Source organism: Podarcis melisellensis (genome assembly GCF_964234715.1).
Source record: "Podarcis melisellensis genome assembly, chromosome: 15".
NCBI lineage: Eukaryota > Metazoa > Chordata > Lepidosauria > Squamata > Lacertidae > Podarcis > Podarcis melisellensis.
The window spans coordinates 43,947,355-43,969,465 of record NC_138532.1 but is presented as its reverse complement, the minus strand read 5'-3'; the positions used below and the strand labels follow the sequence as shown (position 1 = coordinate 43,969,465).

At 54.2% G+C, this 22,111-nt stretch overlaps 1 protein-coding gene and 1 long non-coding RNA gene across 2 annotated transcripts; both read left to right on the top strand.

Annotated features, from left to right (window-relative positions):
* The first annotated feature begins 1,923 nt into the window (after positions 1-1,923).
* PITPNA (phosphatidylinositol transfer protein alpha) lies at positions 1,924-21,658 on the top strand. Its single transcript, XM_081890779.1, is given in 13 exon segments — positions 1,924-2,069; positions 6,427-6,457; positions 10,280-10,425; positions 11,497-11,588; positions 14,244-14,272; positions 14,274-14,288; positions 15,264-15,338; positions 16,275-16,358; positions 17,144-17,221; positions 17,542-17,652; positions 18,315-18,437; positions 18,695-18,764; positions 19,236-21,658. Coding segments are annotated over 12 exon segments (852 nt in total). The 5' UTR covers positions 1,924-2,049; the 3' UTR covers positions 18,743-18,764; positions 19,236-21,658.
* LOC309358060 lies at positions 2,577-4,765 on the top strand. The gene is made up of 2 exons (XR_014163320.1): positions 2,577-4,175; positions 4,349-4,765. It is a non-coding gene; the product is annotated as an uncharacterized lncRNA (long non-coding RNA).
* Positions 21,659-22,111: the final 453 nt, after the last annotated feature.

Below are 22,111 nucleotides of genomic sequence, written 5' to 3'. Positions count from 1 at the left end.
CAAAGACCCCACACATACACTTAATAAAAGAATCTTCCCCCCATCCCTCTCCCCCTCTTCTTCCCCAAACTTATCCTGTATACACTGTCTCACATCAAATGTAACCGATCTGTAGAAAAGACTCTACAACCTGAGACAATGCATATATTTTTGTAAGGCAAGAAAATCATTTTTTTAAAAAAAATTTGAAGGTCACCTTGTGAAATTGATCAGGTAGAGCAGTGGGCAGGAACCTCAGTCCCAGGGGCCTCTCTCCATCTCCAGCCCCCTAAACTTCCCTCAGATCACACACACCCTTCCCAGTCCACAACTCCCTGCCCTGCTTTGGGTCTTCCTTGAGTGCTTTGCCTGACTGGACTCTGCCCATGACCTCTGGTCATGTCTCTTGATGGCATTGGACAGGAGGGGTGTGTATATGGGCAGAAACTGTGTAGCAAGGCAAATGCCCATTTTGCTTCTGGTCCCCGCTCCCCCCATGTGGGCAGCCCTTAAGACTGTAAAAGGTTCCTGAGCCAGAGATTCAAAACAGACAAAAAGAAGTCCTTCACACAGCATGTAACCGAACTCACTGCCACATGAAGTGGAGATGGCCACTAGCTCAGGTTGCTTTAGAAGGGGGAAATCCAAGGAGAAAAAAGCAGCAGCCTTTCGGTGGCTGTGTAGGACCTCCACTTTCAAGGGCAGTCTACCTCCAAATGACAGATGCTGCAGGGCAGCAGGGAGGGGGAGCCCATGCTTTTATTCCCTTTCTGGGCTTCCCAGAGGCACCTGCAGGAAGTGGGAGGCTGGGCTCCATGGCCTGATCCTGCAGGGCTACTCTTTTGCTGCAATTCCCTCCCAGAGCTGTACTGGGCCATGGAGAGGGTGACATCCTGCAAAGACCAACTATCAGAGGCAGCTGAGGAACAACCAGTGTAACCAGCCCAGCCGGTATAAAGCCGGAAACCTAGCAACCCTTGAAATGAGGATGACAGCAGGCGGCTATCCTTCATTCTCCGTGTAGGGTGGAGGCACCAGACTGCCCTGCCATGCAGAAAGGGCTGTCCCAGCTCAGGGTGGGCCGGCATCTCCTCCTCCTTAGCAGCTGAGTCATGCTTGGCAAAGGGGGAGGGCCAGACTCAGCCCTCCAAACCACCTTTCAGCAGAAGAACCTTCCTTCCAGCCAAACCCTTTTCAAAAGGCTGCTTCCCCCACCCCACCCAAAAAATATGAAAAAATTCCCACCAACTAACTGATAAACTGAATAGGCAGGTGTGGGGAAGGAGTGCAAGTGTTGGTGGACTACATCGCCCATCGCCCCGATCCCTGACTATGCTGGTACATTCCCACATGCCTTCCCCCAAAGAAACCTGGGAACTGTAGTTCACCCCATCCCAGAACTACCCTTCTTGGGATTCTTCGGGGGAAGCCGTGGGGCTGTGCGGGGTTGCAGTTCACCAACTGGGGGGGGCCCTGATGCCCACCCCCCGGTTCAAGAGAAGCTGTGGCAGAATGAATGTCCGCTCTCAGAGCCCCTCTCTCAGCCGCTGCTCTGTTTCAAGATGAACCCCACGGGGGGTTCCGGATGGAAACCGAGGCACCAGGACAGGGACGCGGTGCCGAGCCAGCGAGAGGCGGCTGGCGCCCTTATCACTGGGAGCAAGGCGGGGCCGGGATGCCTCTGAGCATACGCAGAGCGCCGCCCTCCACCCGCCCTCGAGTTCCGCGAGGAGCCGCCCGACCCGCCTCAACCTTCCCGCGCGCCTCCTGCGCACGCGCCGCTCGCGCGCCCAACCCTCCCGCTTTCCCTCCGCGGCGTGACGCCATCGCGCCGGGGACGCGGCGCAGTGACGCAGCGGCTGTTGCCGGGGAACGCTCGTTCCTTCCCTCTCCGTGCGCCGCCCCCTCCCCTCTCGCTCCCGCCCCCCTCCCTTCGGCGCTCCGTCCGGGCCGCTCGCGGAGCCCAGAAAGAGGCGGACGGCGGGCGAGGAGAGACGGAGCGCAGCCCCGCAGGACGAGGAGGAGCAGGACGGACCGCCAGGAGCCGCCGCCGCCGCCCGCCCGCCCGCCATGGTGCTCGTCAAGGAATAGTGAGTGGCCGCCCGGGGGCATTTGGGGGGGGCGAGGGGGGTCTCTCTCAGCGCAGCCCCCGGAGGGGGAAGGGCTTGAGGGAGGTCGCAGGGAGTTCCGCAGGCGGAGACACCCCCCCCCCACTGTGCGGAGGGACGGGGGCTGCGCTCCCTCCCGAGAGGGGGGGTCTCTCTGTCTCCCCCCCCCCGTGGGAGGGATGCGGGTCCGAGGAAGAGGAGGATGGACGAGGGCGGTGAAGGTCACCCTCCGCCCGATGCCGGGATGGGGAAGAGGATGGCGGAGCCGCGCTTCCCTCCTCCTCCTCCTCCTCCCCGGCGCCCGGCATCCTCTTTCGCAGGAGGACCTTGGAAGAGGAGGAAGAGCGGAAGGCCGCCGCCGGGAGCCCCGAGGGAGAAGCGGGCCGCCCGCCTCCCCCCTGGCCCCTGGGGGGGGGCACCTTCCCTCTCTGGCCAAGCGGCTGCCTTGGCGGACCGGCTCGTCCGGACAGGGCACAGCAAGGTGCGGGCTTGCCGCAAGGTTAACTTGAGATGAGTGCCTCTTTTTTGCACCATGGTGGTGGTTGTTTTTGAGTTGTATATTTTGCTAAGGTCACTTGACCCTGCCTGAGGTCAGCCTGCAAAACCTCCTTGGTATGGCCCTTCCCTGGGCCTCTGGCAACAGGGTCTCCCTCCTCCCCCTCCTCCTCCTCCTGCTGCTGCTGGAAGTCCTGCCTTGCCAGCGAGTGCTGGGGGGGGGGGACTTTTGCTGGTGCCTTCCAGGTGCTGGGATTTGCCAAACGCCAGAGCAGGGACCCAGAAGATGGGACAGACCATTTGCTCTCCCTGGCAACCGGCTTGCCAACATGGCCACAGCCATCAGATGCTGACAGGGCTTCCGTGGAGGAGAGCTAGATGCCGGCAGCAAAGAGCAGCTGCTCCTTCCTTGACCTGCCTGGAGTTAAACTTCTGTCCTTCTGCAGCACTGTGTATCCGCAGTGTGGGATAGAGTCTGGGATGCTCTGCTGCTCTCCTCCCGGCTCCAGGGTCCTGGTCACGTCTTGGGGGAACGAGGCCCCACAGCACAGCGTTCCCTTTTCTCCCTCTCTCTGAAAGCACATGGAACTTCCTGAAAGAGGTTTCAGACTAGAGCTTGTTTCATATATCGCTCAAACTTTGCTTCACCTCAGAGGCAGACAGATCCTGCAGCAGAGCTTCTTTTAAGCCTGGACCAATCCTCAGCTGTGGCCCCAAGGAAAGTGAGCCACGGCTAATCAGCCATGTTTGGTCCAAAGTCTACTCAGTTATGAAAGTATGACTCGATCGTGCTCCATTATAGGTTTCTGGATGAGAGGGCTTTGAAAGAAAGTATTTTCGTTATTGAGGTGGTTTTACCTGTTTGCTGACTCCTTGACATGTCTGGAAAATGACAGCTGGCTATGCAGAGTCTGCTTCTTTTGGACAAGTTTTGGTTTTCCCAAGTTATATGCATTTTGACAGGTTGCTTGATGATGAACTGAAATTCTCTGGTATGAAATTACTAATTGTCTCCGGTCTGTCTCTTTGCAAACACAGACACACACATCCTAGCCTCAGGAGTCATGCTCTGCTGGCTCATCTCATGCATTGCTTTATTCCAAATGCTCATAGAATTGGAGGGTTGGAAGGTATCCCAAGGGTCATCTAGTCCAACCCACTTGCAATGCAGGAATCCTAGCTGAATAATCCCTGAAAGATGACCATCCAACCTCTGCTTAGAAACCTCCAAGGAAGGAGAGACCAATACCTTCCAAGGGAATCTGTTCTACTGTTGAATGGCTCTCACTGTCAGAAAGTTCTTCCTGATGTTTAATTTCTTGCAATTTGAATCCATTGGTTCGGAGCCTCTCCTCTGGAGCAGGAAAAACCAAACTTGCTCCATCTTCCATGTGACAACCCTTTAGATGTTTGAAGGGTCATTTCTCAGTTTCCTCTTTTCCAGGCTAAACATACGCAGCTCCTTCAACTTTTCCTCATAAGACTTGGTTTCCAGACCCCAGATGATCTTGGTTGCCATCCTCTGCACACGTTGCAGCTTGCCAATGGTCTTCTTAAATTGTGGTCCAGGACTCCAGGTGTGGTCTGACCAAGGCACAATGTTGTTTAGTCGTGTCTGACTCTTCGTGACCCCGTGGACCAGAGCACGCCAGGCACTCCTGTCTTCCACTGCCTCCCGCAGTTTTGTCAAACTCATGCTGGTAGCTTCGAGAACACTGTCCCACCATCTCGTCCTCTGTCGTCCCCTTCTCCCTGTGCCCTCCAAGGCACAATAGAGCGGTACTATTAATTCCCTTGTCCTGGACACAATACTTCTGTTGCTGCAGCCTAGAATAGCATTAGCTTTTCCCCCTGCTGTATCACACTGTGGACTCATGTTCAGCTTGTGGTCTCCTCAGACCCCTAGATCCTTTTCACATGTACTACTGGCTAGCCAGGTGTTCCCAATCTTACATTTATGCAGCTGGTTCTTCCTTCCTAAGTTTATAACCTGGCATTTGTCCCTTTTGAAATTCATTTTACTAGTTTGGGCCCAGGTCTCCAATCTGTTAAGGTCATCTTGAATTCCAATTCTGTATTCTGTGGCATTAGCTACCCCTCCCAGTTTGTTGTCTTCTGCTAACTTGATGAGCACCCCCTCAATTTCTTCATCCAGGTTGTTTATAAATAATGTTGAACAACAACAGGCCCAGGACAGAACCCCGTGGCACCCCATTTGTCACTTTATTCCAGGATGATGAGGAACCCTTAGTGCGCACTCTTTGGATTCAGTCAATCACCTACAACAAAACCACTTAACAGTTACTTCGTCCAGGCCACATTTTGCTAGCTTCTCTGCAAGAGTATCATGGGGAACTTTGTCAAAAGTCTTTCGGAAATCAAGATACACTATGTCCACAACATTCACCTTGTTTTTGAGAAACCCATGCTGGGTCTTAGTAATCAAAATATCCTCCCTAAGTGCTGTTTAATTATCTGTTCTGGACTTTTCCTGGTTTTGATGTCAAGCTGACTGGTGGGTAGTTTCCTAGGCCTTCTTTCCCCTTTTTTTTGAAGATGGGGACAACGTTTTTGTCTCCTTGTTCCCGTCTTCTGGTCTGTTATGACCAAGTTTAGGGCTGGGCTCTAAATATTTTGGTACAGGCTCCTGCTTTTAACAGCCATTTTGGAAATATATTTCTGGCTCTGACCAATGACAGAGAACAAAATAAGGCACTTCTTTCTTTGCTGTTCTCCTTGCCAGAAGCACAGGAAGTTACTCATTCCTCATCTTCCACGCAGACCCTTCCAGGTGACTCTCCTCCCCTTTGACTTCCATGTTTCCCTTTAGGGTACCTTTGCCCAAGACTGGTTTGGTGAGGGAGCTCACTCAGTAGGGCATCTTGCCCTCGGCCTGGTTTGTGGACCACTGTGAGCTCTGCTGTCCAACCGGCTAGTAGATGGGTCTCTTTGCAGAATTCCATACATTCCTGGATGCCCACCATCCCAGTCTGTTGCCAGGTTGCCTGCTGGGAGCTGGAATCCAGCTGTCCCTGAAGGGCCACAGCAAGTTCCCCTTCCTGAGAGGAAGAGGGCTGGCATCTCTCAGGGTTGCTACTGGGTGTGCACTGCATTGCTGGGGAAGAGAGACTGCCACATTTCGTGCCTGGAGCCCTTCCCCAGTTTGGAGTCGTTCCAGTCCACACTGTCTTGACTTTTCTGGAGTTCATCAGTTGGCCTTGCCAAACATCAAGAGCTTTGCCAAATATTTAAGTTGTCCTAGTATGGAGATTACTGGCATAGTTGTAAGAAACCCTTGTCTCTTTGTTTTAGTAGAGGTAGGCTTTGGTGACAGCTGCTATTGTGATGCCATCATCATAACGCATTAGATAAAGCAAACATCTTTGCATCTGACGTTAATGTTTAACTAGCCACTGCATTTGTGTGTGTGAAACATTATTGTGGTGTTTGGGTTGGGGTTTCTTGAAAGTTCCTTGGTGGGGCTTGGAGAGAGTCCATTTTGCTGTTGTAGTTTTTCTGTTTATGGAAGTGACAGGCACATATATTCTCTTTCTGCCTTTCTCTTTCTCCACACAACATTTTGTGAAACGGCAAACTTCATTGCTGTTCTGGGAGGTCCTTGCCTGAGTTGCCCCAGGCTGCAGAAATGAACTCCCCAGCAGTAACAGCATTGGCAATGGGGGTGGCAGGCAATAGTGGGGACAGAGGGGGGGGGCTGTCCTAGCTCCACTGGAACCCCTTGGGCTGTAATCCTCCAGTGGGACTTTGAGTTGTTGTTGACACTGTGCAAGTGATCCTGGTTACTGGACCTTTAGTGAACTTCCTTTTGTCTCTTCTCTTGCAGTCGTGTTCTTTTGCCCGTGTCTGTGGAGGAGGTAAGTGCCAACTTCTCTGCTGCTTCTTTTTCAATACCTGCCTTAAATCTAGTCTTGGTTCCATTTGTGGCCAGTGATAAGTGTGTTGTGGCTACTTAAAGATTAGCTCATTAGTAGGGGCCACTTTGCTGCAAGCGGAGAGGAGGTGGGTGCTTAGTGCTGTGGAGAGGAACTTGTCACCAGTTCTGCAAGGGGTTGAGTGACATTGGACAAGTTTCTGGGACTCTCCTTAAGGTGTGAGGGCCTGGCATTTGTCTGCAGGCTTTCTAATGTTCTTCTCACTCTTTAAACACTCATGGTCAGAGCACCCACAAGTCTCAAGTGTGTGGCGGATCTTTCCTCCAATCCAGTTCCCTGCTCCACTCTTGGCATCAGTTATGGATGGAAGAATCTAAAAGATTTATCCGGGCTTCTGGGCTCTGTTGCCTGCCTGCCCTCCTTCTTAAGACTATTTGAATTATTAGGAACAAGCTGCTGACTAAAGAATGTTCCTGCATTTGCAGCAAGATTAGTGAGTGTTGTGTGAGGGCCTAACTCCCACCGTGCCATAAACTTCAGCCTGCCTGCCAGGGGCTTTTGAGTGGAGGTGGAGACATCCCTAGGATGCATAGCTTGTTATTCCCCTTGCTCTCTCTCCACGCTTTGCGCTCCAGGGAAGTGTCAGGCCCTCACTGGGGGCATTCCTGGGTGTTTGTGGCAAATGTGCACATTGCACAAAAGCGTGTGTCATTTCCCCCAACTATTTGTTTTGAAGCACAAGTGTGGAGGGGGCCGCCAGCTTGAGCAGAGAGTTTTGGTTGACTATCCTTCCGGGTCCATTTTTCTGCTCCCCCAACCCTGGTGATGGCAGCAACAAAGGACAATGGAGGCAGAGCTAGGAGAATGTAGGTCAGCCCAAGTGGCCTGAAGCACACACGTGCGTCTTCTGTATCAGCTTCACCCATGGAAGGAGACCCAGCGGGGGAGCCTTGCTGGAAGTGCTCCTTGCTCCTGGCCAGGTCTTTGGGTGCTGCCCTTCCTCCAGCCTGGATTGGACGGGGCTCATCCTGGTCTTCTGACATGGCACTCCTGGGGCACTGACTCGCTCTCTGCTTGGGTTCCCCATGTGGAATATTTGGAGAGTAATGCCGGCCAACCCTGTACGGTTGCTGCAGAGGTAACTGAGACAATATGTGTGAAGTAAATATGTCTGCTTGAAATCCTCACGGCTGCCCGCTAGCCTGCTCTGGCGCCCGGGTGGCTCCTCCTGAGCAAGGGCTGGCCTGGCTGCCTCAGGCTCTGCACCTGCTGGGGTCCTGAGTCCCGTCCGGTGCTGCCTTGTCAGAATTGGGGCAAAGCAGAGTTGGGTTCATGTTTCCCAGAGTTCGGGTTACAGAGCGCCTTGAAGGGAGAAGGAGGCTCCTGACACCTTGCAAGTGCAGCTTGGCCTCTTGCTGCTTCTGAGGCTGCACCCCTTGGGCAGCCTGGCTTCCTGTCTCCCTGGACGGGGCCTGACAGGGAGCCCCCTGGGTCAAGCTCTCTTGGAGACTCCCATTCCTGGCTTGTGGCTTTGGCAAGGTCCGGCTGGTCCCAAAGCACAACTCAACCAATGCAGGCAGGTGCCGTTTCCGTTAAAGAGACCAGAAAGCCAGAGGACCTAGGAAGGTGTTGCAGGCGCGAGCTGAGAGTGGGAGCCAAAGCCCTGAGGCTACTGGGACGGGGAAGGGGGTGGGCCTGGGCAGCAGCGGGTTCTCCAGAGCTGTGTAAAGGGACGCCAAGAGGGGGAGCTGCAGAGCAAGATTTGTTCTGAGCGGGCTGGGTGCCAGCTGTGCTCTCTCTTGAGCCTACAGAAGCCCTCAGCATTCCTCCCCCCCCCCCCCAAGGAAAGCAATGGCGGCAAAGGGGAGAAAGGCAGCTTAGGCAGATTAAAAATCCAATGCATCACAGTCCTACAGTCCAATGGCCAAAGTTCCGTGTGGGGCTTGTAGGTGTCTGTACTCTGTATTCTGTAGGGGCGTCTGCAAGAGCCCCAGTGGGGGAGGGGGACCTTTGTAGAATATAAACAAGATGGGCCATCTTTAATATCCAGAGGCGATTTAGGATTGGATCTAACCCCTCCCCCAAATATCAGTTGCTTGGTGTTTTTTGGCAGGATGTGTGGGTGTGTTCTCAGCTGTTACTTCTAACATGGTGCCATCATTTGTACCCACTCTCTGTGTGCCCCCCCAAACCATCCCCCCTCCTGCTTGTGAGCTGGAGGATCTGCCTTTCCCAGCTGAATGCAAAGCTGCTTCCAGGAGGATGAGTGGCCCCCAAGGAGCCTGGCTGAGGGGTGGAAAGGAAGAGGGGTGCTTTCACTACAGGATCATGTCTCCCTGAGCATGGCACTGAGTCTGAAGTTTTAGCCCCAGCAGAGCACGGGGCCACTGACCGCCAGGCCTCCCAGAGCACTGAGCTGTTCCTGCTGGACTGAGCACCTGAGCTGAGCGGCTCCTTCCAGCCACCCCACCACCCTCCTTCCTGGGCACGGGGCCTCTTGCCCTCTTGGACACTTTCTCTGGCGGATTCCCCCGGGGCCTCCTCTTATTTAACACAGCAATTTATCTGGGCCTGCTTCCTTGTTCCAATGGGATTAGGGGATCAGAAATATCAGGGAAGATTAAGGGGTGAAGATGGCAGTCCAGCAGCCTGATCCTCTTAGTGCCTGAACTCTAACTTGTGGAGCGAGAGGATGCAGGAGAGGGAGAGTGACCGGAGAGTGCGTCAGCGCTGGGGACATGCTGCTCTCTGTCCCCAGGGGACCCCGTCTGGGAGACCCCACCCACCCCCTGGGACACAGCCACTTGGTCTGCCCCAGTAATTGCTCCCTCTGCTCTCTCTGTGTATCTGAATGCCAGCCGTGCACTGGAGGGGCTTCACAACTGTGCTCACAATTATGGGGCAGATGGCCTAAAACGCTTGCACAGCGTGGAGGTTTAGTGTTGGACTAGGACTGGGTAGAGCCAGGCTCAAATCCCCCTAAGCGCCTAGTGCTGCTTCCTCTTAGCGGCCTAATCCTTTCTAGGGTGAAATGGGGGGCGCTGGGCACTTTGGAGGGCTGGATCAAGCCCTGTTCCAAGGACTCTGCAGAGCAGGCCCTGCTTCCGGCCGGTGGAATGACCCAGGGCTCCCTCACAGGCTCTGCAAAGTCCTGGCAGCAAATGCGGCACATAGGCAGAAAAACAGCTTGGGTGCCCAGCACCCGACCCAGGTTCAGTCCCTGGCAGCATTGCCAGGTAAAAAAGAGGCTAAGGGTCTGCACAGTGTAAAGCAGTCAGGAACATAGGAAGCTGCCTGACACAGGCTCAATAATAATAATAATACTAACTAATAATAATGTTATTATTTATACCCCACTCATCTGGCTGGATTTCCCCGGCCACTCTGGGCGGTTTACAGCATATTTAAAACCATAAAACATCAAGCGTTAAAAGCCTTCCAATACAGGGCTGCTCAGACCTTCCTTTGTCCAGTTTTGGCTTGCCTGCAGGGCTGGGTATATGCTTATAGCACAGCTAGTGGTCAGTGATGATGGGAGTTGTAGTCCAGCAGCATCTTGGGGCCCACTGCCCTATGCAGGATCTCTCCAGCGCCTCCGATCATTTACCGTATCTTTGCATGGTGCTCCTGCTCCTCTTGCAAGCCGCCTTGGATCATTCCTGACCCACCATTTGAGACCCAGTGGGGTGGGTGATGCTGAGCTGGCTGGACCAGTGGCCTGCCCCAGTCCAGGGCTGCTTCTTGTGTCCCTGCCTACCTGCCTGCCGAATCTACAGTGATGCTGTGATGTCCCTCCTCCTTCAGTACCAAGTGGGGCAGCTGTACTCCGTGGCAGAAGCCAGCAAGAACGAAACTGGCGGTGGTGAAGGGGTGGAGGTCCTGGTGAACGAGCCCTATGAGCGCGACGGGGAACGTGGGCAGTACACACACAAGATCTACCACTTGCAGAGGTATGTGGCAGAGATGCTGTAGGCAGGGTGGGTGTTGGTCAGCAGAGGCCTTGCTTGGTCTTCCAGGGGAAGGGGTGAACTCCACTGCTTTGTAGTCTCTTTGCCTTTGGGGAGAGGAGGGTAGTTGACCCTAGTCTCTGTCTTGGGAAGGTAGACCCTGTCAGAGGAAGGAGCCCTCTGGCCAGAGTTCTGAGCAGCCTTCCAAGTGAGCTTAAGGGGTGGCTGGAGGAAGTGCTTGTTGGGTGTGGGGGGGTTGGATCTTGGCCCCTCAAGTGACACACAGATTCATCCCTCCCCCTTGCAGTAAGGAAGCTCTTCTGGGTGTTTGTTCAGCCCTAGTAGTTCTGCTTTTCTGCATGTTGGGCTCGTTGCTGCATGTGCACAAGAAAAGCAGTGGGTCCCCTTCCTGCTTCAGCTTCTGGGCAGCTGCTCTTGTGGCACTCCTTGCTACAGCTCCTTTTTGGGTGGGGGTATTGCTTTGATCCCAGCTGCTGTGACCTGTTCGAGTGACCCTCAGGAAGCCTGCAGGCCCGTTGGAGACGGCCACAGCCAGGCACTTGGGAGCTGAGGTTCCTCATTGAGCCTTTCTAGCCTGGTGATGAGCAGACTGGGGAGACAGAGAGGAGGAATCACAGCTGGGTGGGGGGAGGACGTGGGGAGTCCACAGAGAGGAGTTCCCTCTTGACCCCTTTACAAAGCAGCTTGCTGTGCAGTCAGCCCTTTGGCTTTACCTGCAACCGTGGAGAGCAGCAGGTGAGTAAGGGAGGAGGGGGGTCAGTCTGAGGTCCTGGGCCTGAGCACTGCTGGCTTGGGGGTGGTTTCAAGTCAGTTGCCTTTTTCTGCAGGGCCGGTGGCTCTTCTCAGCTTGGTGTGACCTTCTGGGTGTTGTTTCGGCCTTTGGGTGCAGGGCATTGTGTTTGTGGCATTTGACACATGTTTGCTGGCTGTTGCCGTAGTCAGTCAGAAGATCAGAGGCCCCAAAGCATCCTGGGCTTGTCTGTCTGTGGAGCTGGGCTGTGTGTGCAAGATGCTGTTCAAAGATAGCTGTCTTCTGTTGCTCGTTTCCTGCAGCAAAGTCCCTCCCTTTGTGAAGATGCTGGCCCCAGAGGGAGCCTTGAATATCCACGAGAAAGCCTGGAATGCCTACCCTTACTGCCGGACTGGTGAGTAGCCTTGCACTCTGTGGGGTGGGCACCCCCCTCATCTATTTGGAAAAGTGCAGGCAGGGCCAGGCTTTGGGGGCCTTTTGCACAGACGTTCCTAAGCTGCAACTGAGATCACTTTCCCTCCCTGGGATGGGCAGCTGTCTAGTGAGGCCAACCGGAGTTCCAGGGCTTTGTTGCTGGAGAGAAGCAACCGTTCTGCTTCCTTGTGTAAACCACAACAGGGCTTGTCTGATGGATACCTGGGCTGATCCTGCCTGGTTGATCAGCCAGGCAGGACTCTCCCTGCTCCAAACCAGCCCTCGAGAGGAAGATTCCTGGAGATCAGGCAGGGCTGAGTGAGCCAGTTTGGAGGAGCTTGCGGAGGGTCCTCTTCATGCCTTGGCAGGTGAGGGCAAGGCTGGAGCCCTAGGGCAGCTGCTGGCTCCCTGGTGCCGTGGCCAGGAGGAACATCTGCCTTGGCAGCCCTGGGGGAAGAGCTTAGGCCAGCTGTCCTGGCGAGGATCACAGTTTGTCTCTGGCTTATCACATTAGCACTTTGCCTGAGACATTGGGATTCCTGCCAGGGCATGGCCAGTGTGTCCTGGCATTAATTGGTGCCCCTTTCCTGCTCAGCATTTCACGGCTGCCCGACTGGCTTTCCTCTGGGCATGGGTGAGGCTGCAAATGTTCTTGCCCCTGAAAGCTTCGCAGGGTCCCTTGGCCTCAGGTGCTTCCCCCAAACCATGGACTCATGAGCTTCTCATGTAGGGAAAACAGAAACCCTTGTTCTTCTCCAGCAGCTGCCAAGCTGTGCCTCTGGCAGGCCAGCACATAGCTCAGCGCTTCTGTTTTCCAGGCCTGCCATGTTAGCGTTTTGGGTGGGAGAACGGTGTAGCCACAAGGCTTGGTTGGTGCAGGAGCTGCAGCCGCTGCTCACGCCAGTCACAGGGGGCCTTGATGCCTTCGCCCGAGTTTTCCAAGGGCAGAGAAGGCACACTGGGTGGGGGCCCAGGCCGTGGCCTCTTCTGGCCATGGGTCCTTGCGTTGCTCTGGCCTCCCTGGGGGAAACATCCATGGCTACTCCTGCCCTGGACCAGAGTCTGTGGAGGCAGCCTAGTTGGGAGGGGGAGCTGCACCTCCACCTGGTCTTGCAGCCGTGCTGCATCCAGAGCAGGTCACACTTTGTGGCAGCTGCGCAGGGCTAGGGATGACTTAGTGGGGATCTTGGGACACTGCAGTTCTTCATTTCCTGGAAGAAACTAGCAAACTGTGCGAGGCCCATCCTTGAGAGTTGGGCTGCGGTGCTCTGATTCAGGAGCCCTGCCCTGTGAACCTCCGCTCGCTCTCCCTTGCTTTAAGTTGGGAACGACACACCCAGCATGCTCTGGGACTGTGCGCCAAGGGAACTGCCATGGCGGCTTCTTGTCACGGTACATTCCCAGGTGTTCCCTTGTGAAAATTTGTAGGGCCAAGCAACCTGGCCGATCCTGAAAAGGTGGCGTTAATTCCTCAGAGGTCTCTGCGCTTTGAGCAGCCGTCTGACACGGGGCGTTGAAACCCTGGCATTTGCCCTGTGAGCTTCCGCTCCTCCTCTTCAGAATGGAAAGAGTGGCGGTGGCTGGTGCAGATGCCCGGCCTGTCACCAGATCCACCGTGGCCTGGCTCATGAATAATGGAGCTCTGCTATCAGAAGCATCTGATTACTGGCAGCCGGCGCTGGACTTGGTGTGCTGGTTTTGGTTACCACACGGTGGAATGTGAAGAGCTGGCCTGGCCTGGAAGGCGGCTATTTTCCCCTGTGCAGGATTGGAGCGAGGAGAGAAGGAGAATGTCCTTATGCACAAAGTGGAGAAGGCCTGGCAGGCAGTGGAGAAGGCCTGGCAGGCTTCTCATCCAACTGGAAGCAGAGCCTCAAGCCTGGTTCACCAGGCGGCTGGGACATTTCCCCCAGGGTGATGCGCTGACTCCCTCCAGAGGAAGCCTCTTCCAGCCTCAACAACCACGCCTGTTTTCTAGGCACAGAAACTCTGGGATGGACTGAGCCAGTTCCCAGGCCAGCAAAGTCTTCCACATCCCTCTGCCTGTAGAGAACACTTCTTCCTTCCCATCCTGCAACAGTGGGGGGCCTGTGGCCCTCCAGATGTTGCTGGACTCCCAATGTCCATCAGCCGCAGCCAACCAGCAGAGGAAAGGAGGAGGAGGGAGCTGGGTATCCCCACCCCAGGGATGGGGATGGCTTTGTGATGCATGTTTGGTTATTGTAAGGGTTGAGTTGAGGAGGGCCTCCACAAGCCGGGGCCACTGTCAGTGCAGACCATGAAGGGCTGTGGTCCACCTTGTTATATGGGAGCTTCCTAGGTGAACCCACAAGAGATGTGAGATGTGACCCCCCCCGCCCTTGTAAACAGCAATAGAGCTGGTGCCCCCTCTGAAAAGTGGAGACTGGAGCAGGAGCCCCAGGGAGTGCTGTTGATTCAGAGGCAGGCAGGAGCAGAATGACCCAGGAGCATATCCAGGGCTGTGAGGAGGGTTTGGGGCAGCAGGAGCGTTTCCTTCTGCCAATCCATTTGCCCCCCCCCCCAAGGCACCACTGGGCTACATGCATGGGGATGGGGGGGGGGAGTGTGGCAGAGTTCCTGCTACATCTCCAAACTTTTCTCTCTCTCATGAAAGCTGTCTTTCTCTTTCCATGTGCCGATTTCTGGAGCAGTTATTACGGTAAGTGTGGCTTCCTCCCTCCCTCCGAGCGGAGCTGTGTAAGTGTTTGGGGAGGCTACTGGGATGTCCCACAGCCGGGGGGGGGGGTTGCAGAGGGACTGCACCCTCGTGATGTGGAGCCCCTGCTTTGCACACAGAAGGTCCCAGCTGGCAGAAGACCCTTCTCTCTTCAGGGGTGAACTAACCCTAACCCCTCCACAGCCTTTTGCCCCCGGCCCTGTTCTCATCCTGGGCCAGCTGAGATCCTCCCGGGCCACTTGTACCAACTGGCCCTCCCTGTCCTGTGGCCTTTGCCCCTTCCTTCGCTGCTCAGCAGGGGCCATTGGGCCTCCATCCTGGCCACTGAATCCTGTGCCCAGAGTGCTTTGGTTTATAGACTCGGTGTCTCGACCGGTCCTGACAGGCCCTCGATCAGCCCCTCTAGGAAGTGGCTGCCCTAGCGATGGATTCCAGGTAGGGCAAAGAAGTTGTGGGTGGGCTGGCTCCCTCTGGCTCTGGCCTGCTAGCCAAAACCCTGGAGAGCCTCTGCCAGCCTTTGTCCTGGGGCAGGGGACCAAGGCTCTGTCAGCTCCAGGCATTCTTTGAGGGTTCTAGTCAACTACACTTTGCCCCCAACAGGGGCTCTTTGTCTCTTAGTTGGAAGAGCACTGCAACATCTTTAAAACTACTCCATTCTCATTTTGTGATATATAAAACAGTGCAGGTTAAATGTTAGCAGGCACAGAGTTCTGAGATATTTGCCAAATAATGCAAGAGCAGGTTTTCTCAAAATGTTTCTTAGGGCCTGGAATTCCATGGCTGTGATATGATCCCAGCCTGTGAGAGAAAGTTGCCTGACCCAACTTAAGAAGCCAATGGGGAAAGGAGAGCAAGCAGACAGATCCGCTGCCCCAAGGGTGGAGTCTGGGAAAGGTGTATGCTCCCGCTTGCTTTTCCTAATTCCCAGCTGGTAACGGAATCTTCTCTCTTTGGCAGAATGAGTACATGAAAGACGACTTCTTGATCAAAATTGAGACCTGGCACAAACCGGACCTTGGCATGCAGGAGAACGTAAGTGCCCTTGGCAGGGACGGCCCCTGTGGCTGGCTCTGCGTCCCGGAAGCGGGTGGCAAAGAGATGGCTCTGCAGAGCTTGCCTTCTGGAGGTGGCCAAGTGCAAAGAAGGTTCGGGCATGTTGCTGGTTTGGAGCAATTCTAAGCCGGAAGCGCTTGTCCCCAAGTGCAGCCTCCCCAGCCACCTCCCCATGCTTTGCTCAGGAGCGCCACAAGACGATACGCCTCCCGTGCGTGTGCTGGGGGTCCCCCAGGAGTTTGTGTGTCCATTTTAAAATGCCTCTCCCTGGACCACACAGGCTGTGGGGTGAAGTGGACCCTCAGCCTGCTCTTGTGGGCAATGGGGGGATTCTTCACTTACTAGCTTGCTTTTGGACAGGAGCTCTTTCCACCTGGGGCAGAGGAGAGGTTGCTTTTGGGACCCCGGAGGACTTGGCTCTTCCTGAGCCACCCCTCAGCTTCTCTCATGTCTTTTCTTGCTGCTGCTGCTGCTGCTGTGTTTATTTGATTTGTCTTACTTAGAAAACTACTAATTCTGAAGTGATGTGCAATGGGGGTTGTACAAAATCATAATGTAACAGTAAGAATGTATAAAACTAATGAACAGTATCCAACATTAGTTGTACTTGGAGCACCAAAGCAAATGGGCATTGTTAACTTGGGCCCATTAATTTCAGTGGGTTTACTCTGAGTAGAACTTGGTTGAATATAGCTTACTATAAATATTCTGCTCTTTCATAAAAACTGTTTTCATGGTGATGAGTTTCTGTGTGTTTAAAGATCTTTGCTGTTATGTTCTTGTCCTGCGTTGGCTGCCATGAAAGCTCCAGTGGCTGAAGGTGGGGGGAAGAAATCAATTTAAAGAAGAGCACTAAAACTTGGAAGAGGGGCACTGAGACATCACGCAAACGCTCCTCCTTTCTGCTGCCTGCAGGTTCACAAACTGGACCCGAATGAATGGAAGAACGTAGAAGCCGTCTATATCGACATTGCAGACCGGAGCCAAGTGCTTTCAAGGGTACGGCAGCCGAGTGCGAGAGCTGGCCTGGGGTGGGTGTTCAGGAGAAGGGCTCCTCTTGGGCTGCAGGCGGGTGGGGGCTTTGGGGGGGGCGCGTGCTTTGCTTGGCTGGAGAAAAGCAGCTGCCTCTGTCGGGGGCTGCTGTTTCCAGTCGGCCGAACTGGGCCCTGGGCATAGCCACAAATAGCCACTTCAGAGTTGTCTGGCTGACTGTGACCTTGAGTTTTCCCTGAGAGCTCTGCAGCAGCATAGCTTACAAATGAAAGAATTGGCTTAGCCACAAAAACCACTTAAGACTTCTAATTTCTGTGGGCATTTTGTGTAGGCTTCTAGGAGAGTAAGAGGTTCCTTTTTGCTTTTCTTTTTATTTGCGAGCGCTGAGAAGGGACCATAAATCCCAGCATAAATCGCTCTCTTCCCTTGCTCAGGGTTGTAATTGGCAGGGCGGCTGTGCCATGCATTGAGTGGGGAGAAAAGGGGGGTGCTGTCCGCCTTCCATTTCCTGGGGGGGCTTTGGGATTAGGAGCTCAGGCCAAGGTGGAAATGCCCCGCTTGGGCTGGGGCTTCTTCCTCCTGGTCCCCAGTGCAGGGAGCTCCAAGGCAGCCTGGGATGTCTTGCCCCTGAGCAGCTGCTGTGGCCCTCGATGCTACAGCGGAAGGGGGGAAATGGAACTCCCCTGAGCTCCTTGCATTCCAGGAAGCAAAGGAGACTGCTTTGCACCCTTCTTTGGAGGTAGGTGTTACCTTCCTTTGCTGTAACCTGCTCCCTGTTGTATCTGCTTCAGGATTACAAGCCGGAAGAAGACCCATCAAAGTTTAAATCCGCCAAAACAGGGCGTGGCCCTTTGGGGCCCAACTGGAGGGTATGTATGGGCATTGGTGTCGTTCTGGGTGCTGTGCCAAATGGCAGTGGTCCTTGGAGAACAGGGGCTCTGTAGCTGCCAGGTGTTCAGGCTGCTTCATAGCTGATGGAAGGTGGCTCAGGACTGTCTTCCTTGAGACTTAAATGGGGGCTTCCTGGCTCACAGCCGATAATCTAGAGATACTGGACCTGCTATTGTGGGTTGGGTTGCCAGAAGTATAAACAGTGAATGAGCGGAGAGGAGGAAGAGGGGAGGGCTAGCCGTGGGGCTGGTTTGGGGCCAAGGGCTCCATTCTGAGGATTCCTCTCTTACGTCTGCAGAAGGAGCTGGGCAAGCAAACCGACTGTCCATACATGTGTGCTTACAAGCTAGTAACGGTCAAGTTCAAGTGGTGGGGGCTGCAGAACAAAGTCGAAAACTTTATACAGAAGGTGAGTGAAAGGTCATCCCCAAAGGCCAACAGGACGTAATTGGGGAAGGCGGGTGAGGTGGTGCAGCCCTCAGCCTTCACAAAAGGGCTGGGTGGGGAAACATCCCTTCCGTCGCTTGGGTGTTGGTGTGCTGTGGATTTGCCAGGCGTGCCACATTGTTCTCTTGGAGGTGGAGCAGCCACACGCCAACTGCAGGCAGGCAAATGAAGCCCTGCCACGTTGCCCTCCTTGTCGTGAGGCCAGAGCAGTCAGCTCTGTCCTGTTCATATCTGAATTGCTGTTGCTTTGCCTTTGGCAAGTGCACATAGCTTTCCTTTACAGCCAGCAAAACCTGTGCCCGCCTCAGAATAGTTACAAGCCAAGGGCTGAGATGGCCTTTTGCGCCCAGCAAGATGAACAGGCACTGTAGGGCCCATCTTCCTTCTGCTTTGTGTATCGGAGCTCTTGCATTCTTGCGCTTGCCTGCAAGAGCTCAGAACGGTCTGTCGCTGAATGAGGCCAAGAATATTGGAAGTGACTTCTGGCAGGGAGCAACGCGGTGCTGCTCCCTTGAGGGGAGTGGGGAGGCATGACTCAGCCGCATGGCTCAGCATGCCCTGCTGCACGCTGGCTGTGGATGGCTCTTGCGCTGGAGCTCTGAGCTCTTCTTCCTTCTCTTGTAGCAAGAGAGGCGGCTTTTCACGAATTTCCACCGGCAGCTGTTCTGCTGGCTTGATAAATGGGTTGACCTGACCATGGAGGACATTCGCAGGATGGAGGACGAGACGAAGAGGCAGCTGGATGAGGCAAGTGGGAAGGGACTTGGTCTGCTGGGCCTCATGTCCCCCAGAGTGATCAAGGACTGGGGGTAGGCAAGTGGCCGGCAGCTCTGCTTTCCTCGCCTGAGTGCCTGAAGTTCTTGCTCCTTTTCTCTGTTGGATGCTTTGTGCATGACACGAGGCTCTGCTGAGGTCTCTCACTCCAGGAGATCTGCCCTCTGGTTGTGCTGCTCCCTGGCCTAATTTTGCAAAAGACCAAAAAATCTCCTTTTCTCCTGCTGCAGATGAGACAGAAGGACCCCTTGAAAGGAACGTCGGCTGCAGATGACTAGCGTGGATTCCTCTCTTTGCACGGTATGTCCACATCTTCGGGGCTGCCTTCAAAGGTTAGAAAAGAGGCGATGCCACAAATATGTGGACATGGTGCTTCTGACATGAGCTGTGTTGCCCCTTCTTAAGGATCCTGCATTGGCTCCAAGCATAAATATCAAGAGAAACATCTGCGCCAAGTGCAATAAATTCCTGGTGCAAATGTTCTTTGTGGGCTCGGCTGCAGGAGGCTTTTGGTGTGTGTGTGGGGTGTCTGACATGGAATAAGTCTGCTGCAGACTCTCCGGGATTGCACAGTTGACTGTACCCTCACTGTTGAAAACATGTAGTGTCATCCCTGACAGAAAAGGCACTCTGCATTCCCCCTCCTTCAAAAATGACTGCCAAGATACTCAGGAGTGTTTAATAAATCCAGCTACCCAGCAGAGTTTCCCCACTTGGAAGATCGCTTTCAAGCCACTGAAGTAACCCAGTTTCTCTCTTTCTTTCCTTAAGTTTGCAAAACAGCCAGCAGGAAGGCCCAGGAACTCCACCCTCTTGACCAACGGACCATCTCTGGATCAAGCCCTCCTCTATCCAGTCAGCAGGCGACTTCCAACCTCCCCTAGCTAACTCTAGTGGCCCTTACTATCGTGAGCAAATAGACAGTCCTCTGGTCCTGAGCGCTCTGGCCTTGGCACCTGGGCTGGAGGCACTTCCTGGGGGATGGCTGCACCTGTGACACAGCCGCCTTCCCCAGAAGAGTGTTCAGCCCGATTCCCACGTGGCTCTTTGATTTCCAAGTGACCGTTTTAGCTGAAATAGTCTTGTGATGTGGTGATTTAGATTTCATATGTATGTATATATCTATATTTTTCCTTTGAAACACTGGGATAAACTGCTGCCTTTGTTTCTTCACCTTTCTTTGTCCATTTGTGGAGATGGGAACTCAGTATTAGAGGGTGTCAGGCCAACCTTTTTGCTCCCTGAATATCACGGTGATGGGCAGGACTCCTGGCCACAAGGAGCAGGGAAGATTGCTCCTAGCAGTGCCCTGGTCTTGAAGTGCACCTGCACCAGCCTCTGCTCCTTGCCCAGGTTCTGCCTGCTGAGCCCCTTCCAGTGTGGTCCTCAAGGTCCACATTGCCACTTGTGGGGTGGTGGGAGCAGGTGACTTAGTTGGCCTGCTAAGAAAACAGTCCTGGGTCTCCTCCACCTTCCCCTTTAGTACAGTAGACGAGCTGAATGGTCTCTTAACCCGACCACCAAACAAATTGCACAAGCAGAATCCCGTTCTTTGGTTGTTTCCTGCTCAGGCGCTGCTTGTGTTGGGCGTTTGTGCTGCTCCTGAGCAATAAGGCCCGTAGCACGGAGCAGCGGCACTGCAGAGGGGATGATCTGTCTCTCTCGGTTGCCAGGAGCTGCAGGGGTCATGGCCAAAAGCTGGCTGAGCTCTTTGCTGCTGAGGAGGGGCTTCTGAAGCCCACTTGCCTGTGGGCTGGCAGCTGCTTAAGACAATCACAGGAGAAAGAGCGGGTTGAACAAACAGTGCTGGCTTCACTCAGGAGCTGGTGGGAGCAGAGGTGAGGCCATGCCTTGGTGTGGCAGCCTCTGTAGCCGGGTCTCCTCCCTTTCTCTGCGCCTGAAGCAGTGGCCCTTGCCAGACAGAGAGGGTGGGAGACAAGCAGGGTGACGACGGGCAGCTTTGCCTTGAGAGGAGGCAGTTTATCCCTCTTGTCCTCTTGTTTTGTCCATTTTTTGCCTTATTGATGTCCAAGTGCAATAAGCAAGCTTGATCCGTTCTGGTCGCGCTCTCTTGACAGGTGACTTGAGGGGCTTTGGGGGAAAGGGGCTTTTAGCAAGCCCCCCAGGCAGAGCGGGAGACATGGCTCAGCACTGGGCCTGCCTTGCCTGCCTGAGAAAGAGAAGCCCAGGGGTTGGGGCAAAGTCTGTTGGGACCAGGAATGTGTCGGGTGCTCCCTCCTCCCTCCCCTCCAGGGCAAGGAGGCCCCCTGGTTAATCTTCCTGTACTGTAAAATACTGAGAATTGGGAATTAAAACACTGAACATTTTTTTTCCTTTTTTCTTTTGGTAATGAAGTGTAAGAGGATTCTTATGCTTGAATGTGTTAACTGTTTCTATGGCCGTTCTTATCACTCCTGCTGCTTAAAGATTTGTTTTTTAGCTGAGAGGCTTTGTAGCTGGTGACACCACATCTCTATGGAAACAGACGGTGACATTTTGAAGGGCGGGGGAGAAAATCAAGGGAAGATTGTGGTACGAAGGTGAAAGCTCTCATTAAAACACAAAGCTTTCCTGCTTAGCAGTAAGAGCGAGAAAAATGCAGCAAACTTCCACTCTGTGTGTCCTTTGTTCTGCTCTTTGCGTGTTGCGTTTTTTTAGAGTTCGCCTCCTGCCGAACTGTAGCTGAGGCACATCTTCTGAGCCTTCTCTCTGCCTCCCCTGCCCCCCCGTGACGACTGACCTCCTTGTTCCTTCCTGGGGGGAGGGGGGAGCCCAGCAATGGGAGCAGAGAGGGTGCTGCGGAGGCACTGCGTAACATGTTGCATTTGGCTTCACCACCCAGACCCCACCCCACCCTGTTGGCTTGGAGGAGGAGGGTGGGTATGGTTGCTGAGCTGAGCTGCTTTCTCCCAACACCTGCCTGGGCTTCCATCTTTGGAGCCCAGTGGGGGGAGAGAAGCCCCCCACCCCACCAGCATGCTCTTGCCTTTCGGGCTCATCCTCTGCTGGCCTCTGCAGGGACTCCCTGATCTGTTTTGGTTGGTTCCTAGTGCAACTCCTTTTTATGGCAAACACTTTGTAGACTTGATTAGATGATCTTATTGTTTCTTTAATGTGAGTTTGTGCCTTTTTTTGTCTCCCAATCTTCCAATACAGGCATATTGGAAACAAATCTAATAAAATCATAGACAGAGCATTGGCCTGCAGTCTGGCTTTTTCTTGGGTGGGTGGGAAGGAGGAAAGGGGTTGTTTTGCCTCTCCTCCACCCCTGATATCTTTTAGAATGTGTGTCAGCCAGTGTGAATGACTTCTCTTTAACTGGAGGAGGGAAGCAGACAGGAAAGCTGTGACAGCTGCTGTGCCTACTGAGCAGCTGGACTCCAGTAACCAGGGGGAAACCTCTAAGGACGACACAGCAGTGCTTGTAGCGGTTCTCAACCTGTGGGTCTCCAGATGTTGTTAGCCTACAACTCCCATCATCCCTGAGCTCTGGCCTTGCTAGCTAGGGGTGATGGGAGTTGTAGTTCAACAACATCTGGGTACCCACAAGTTGAGAGAGGCTGATAGGGAGTGGGTGGGCTTCCCTGGTTGTCCTCTGTGGAAACCATGATTTCAGTAGAGTTGGTGACAGCCGGGGGTGGGACTTG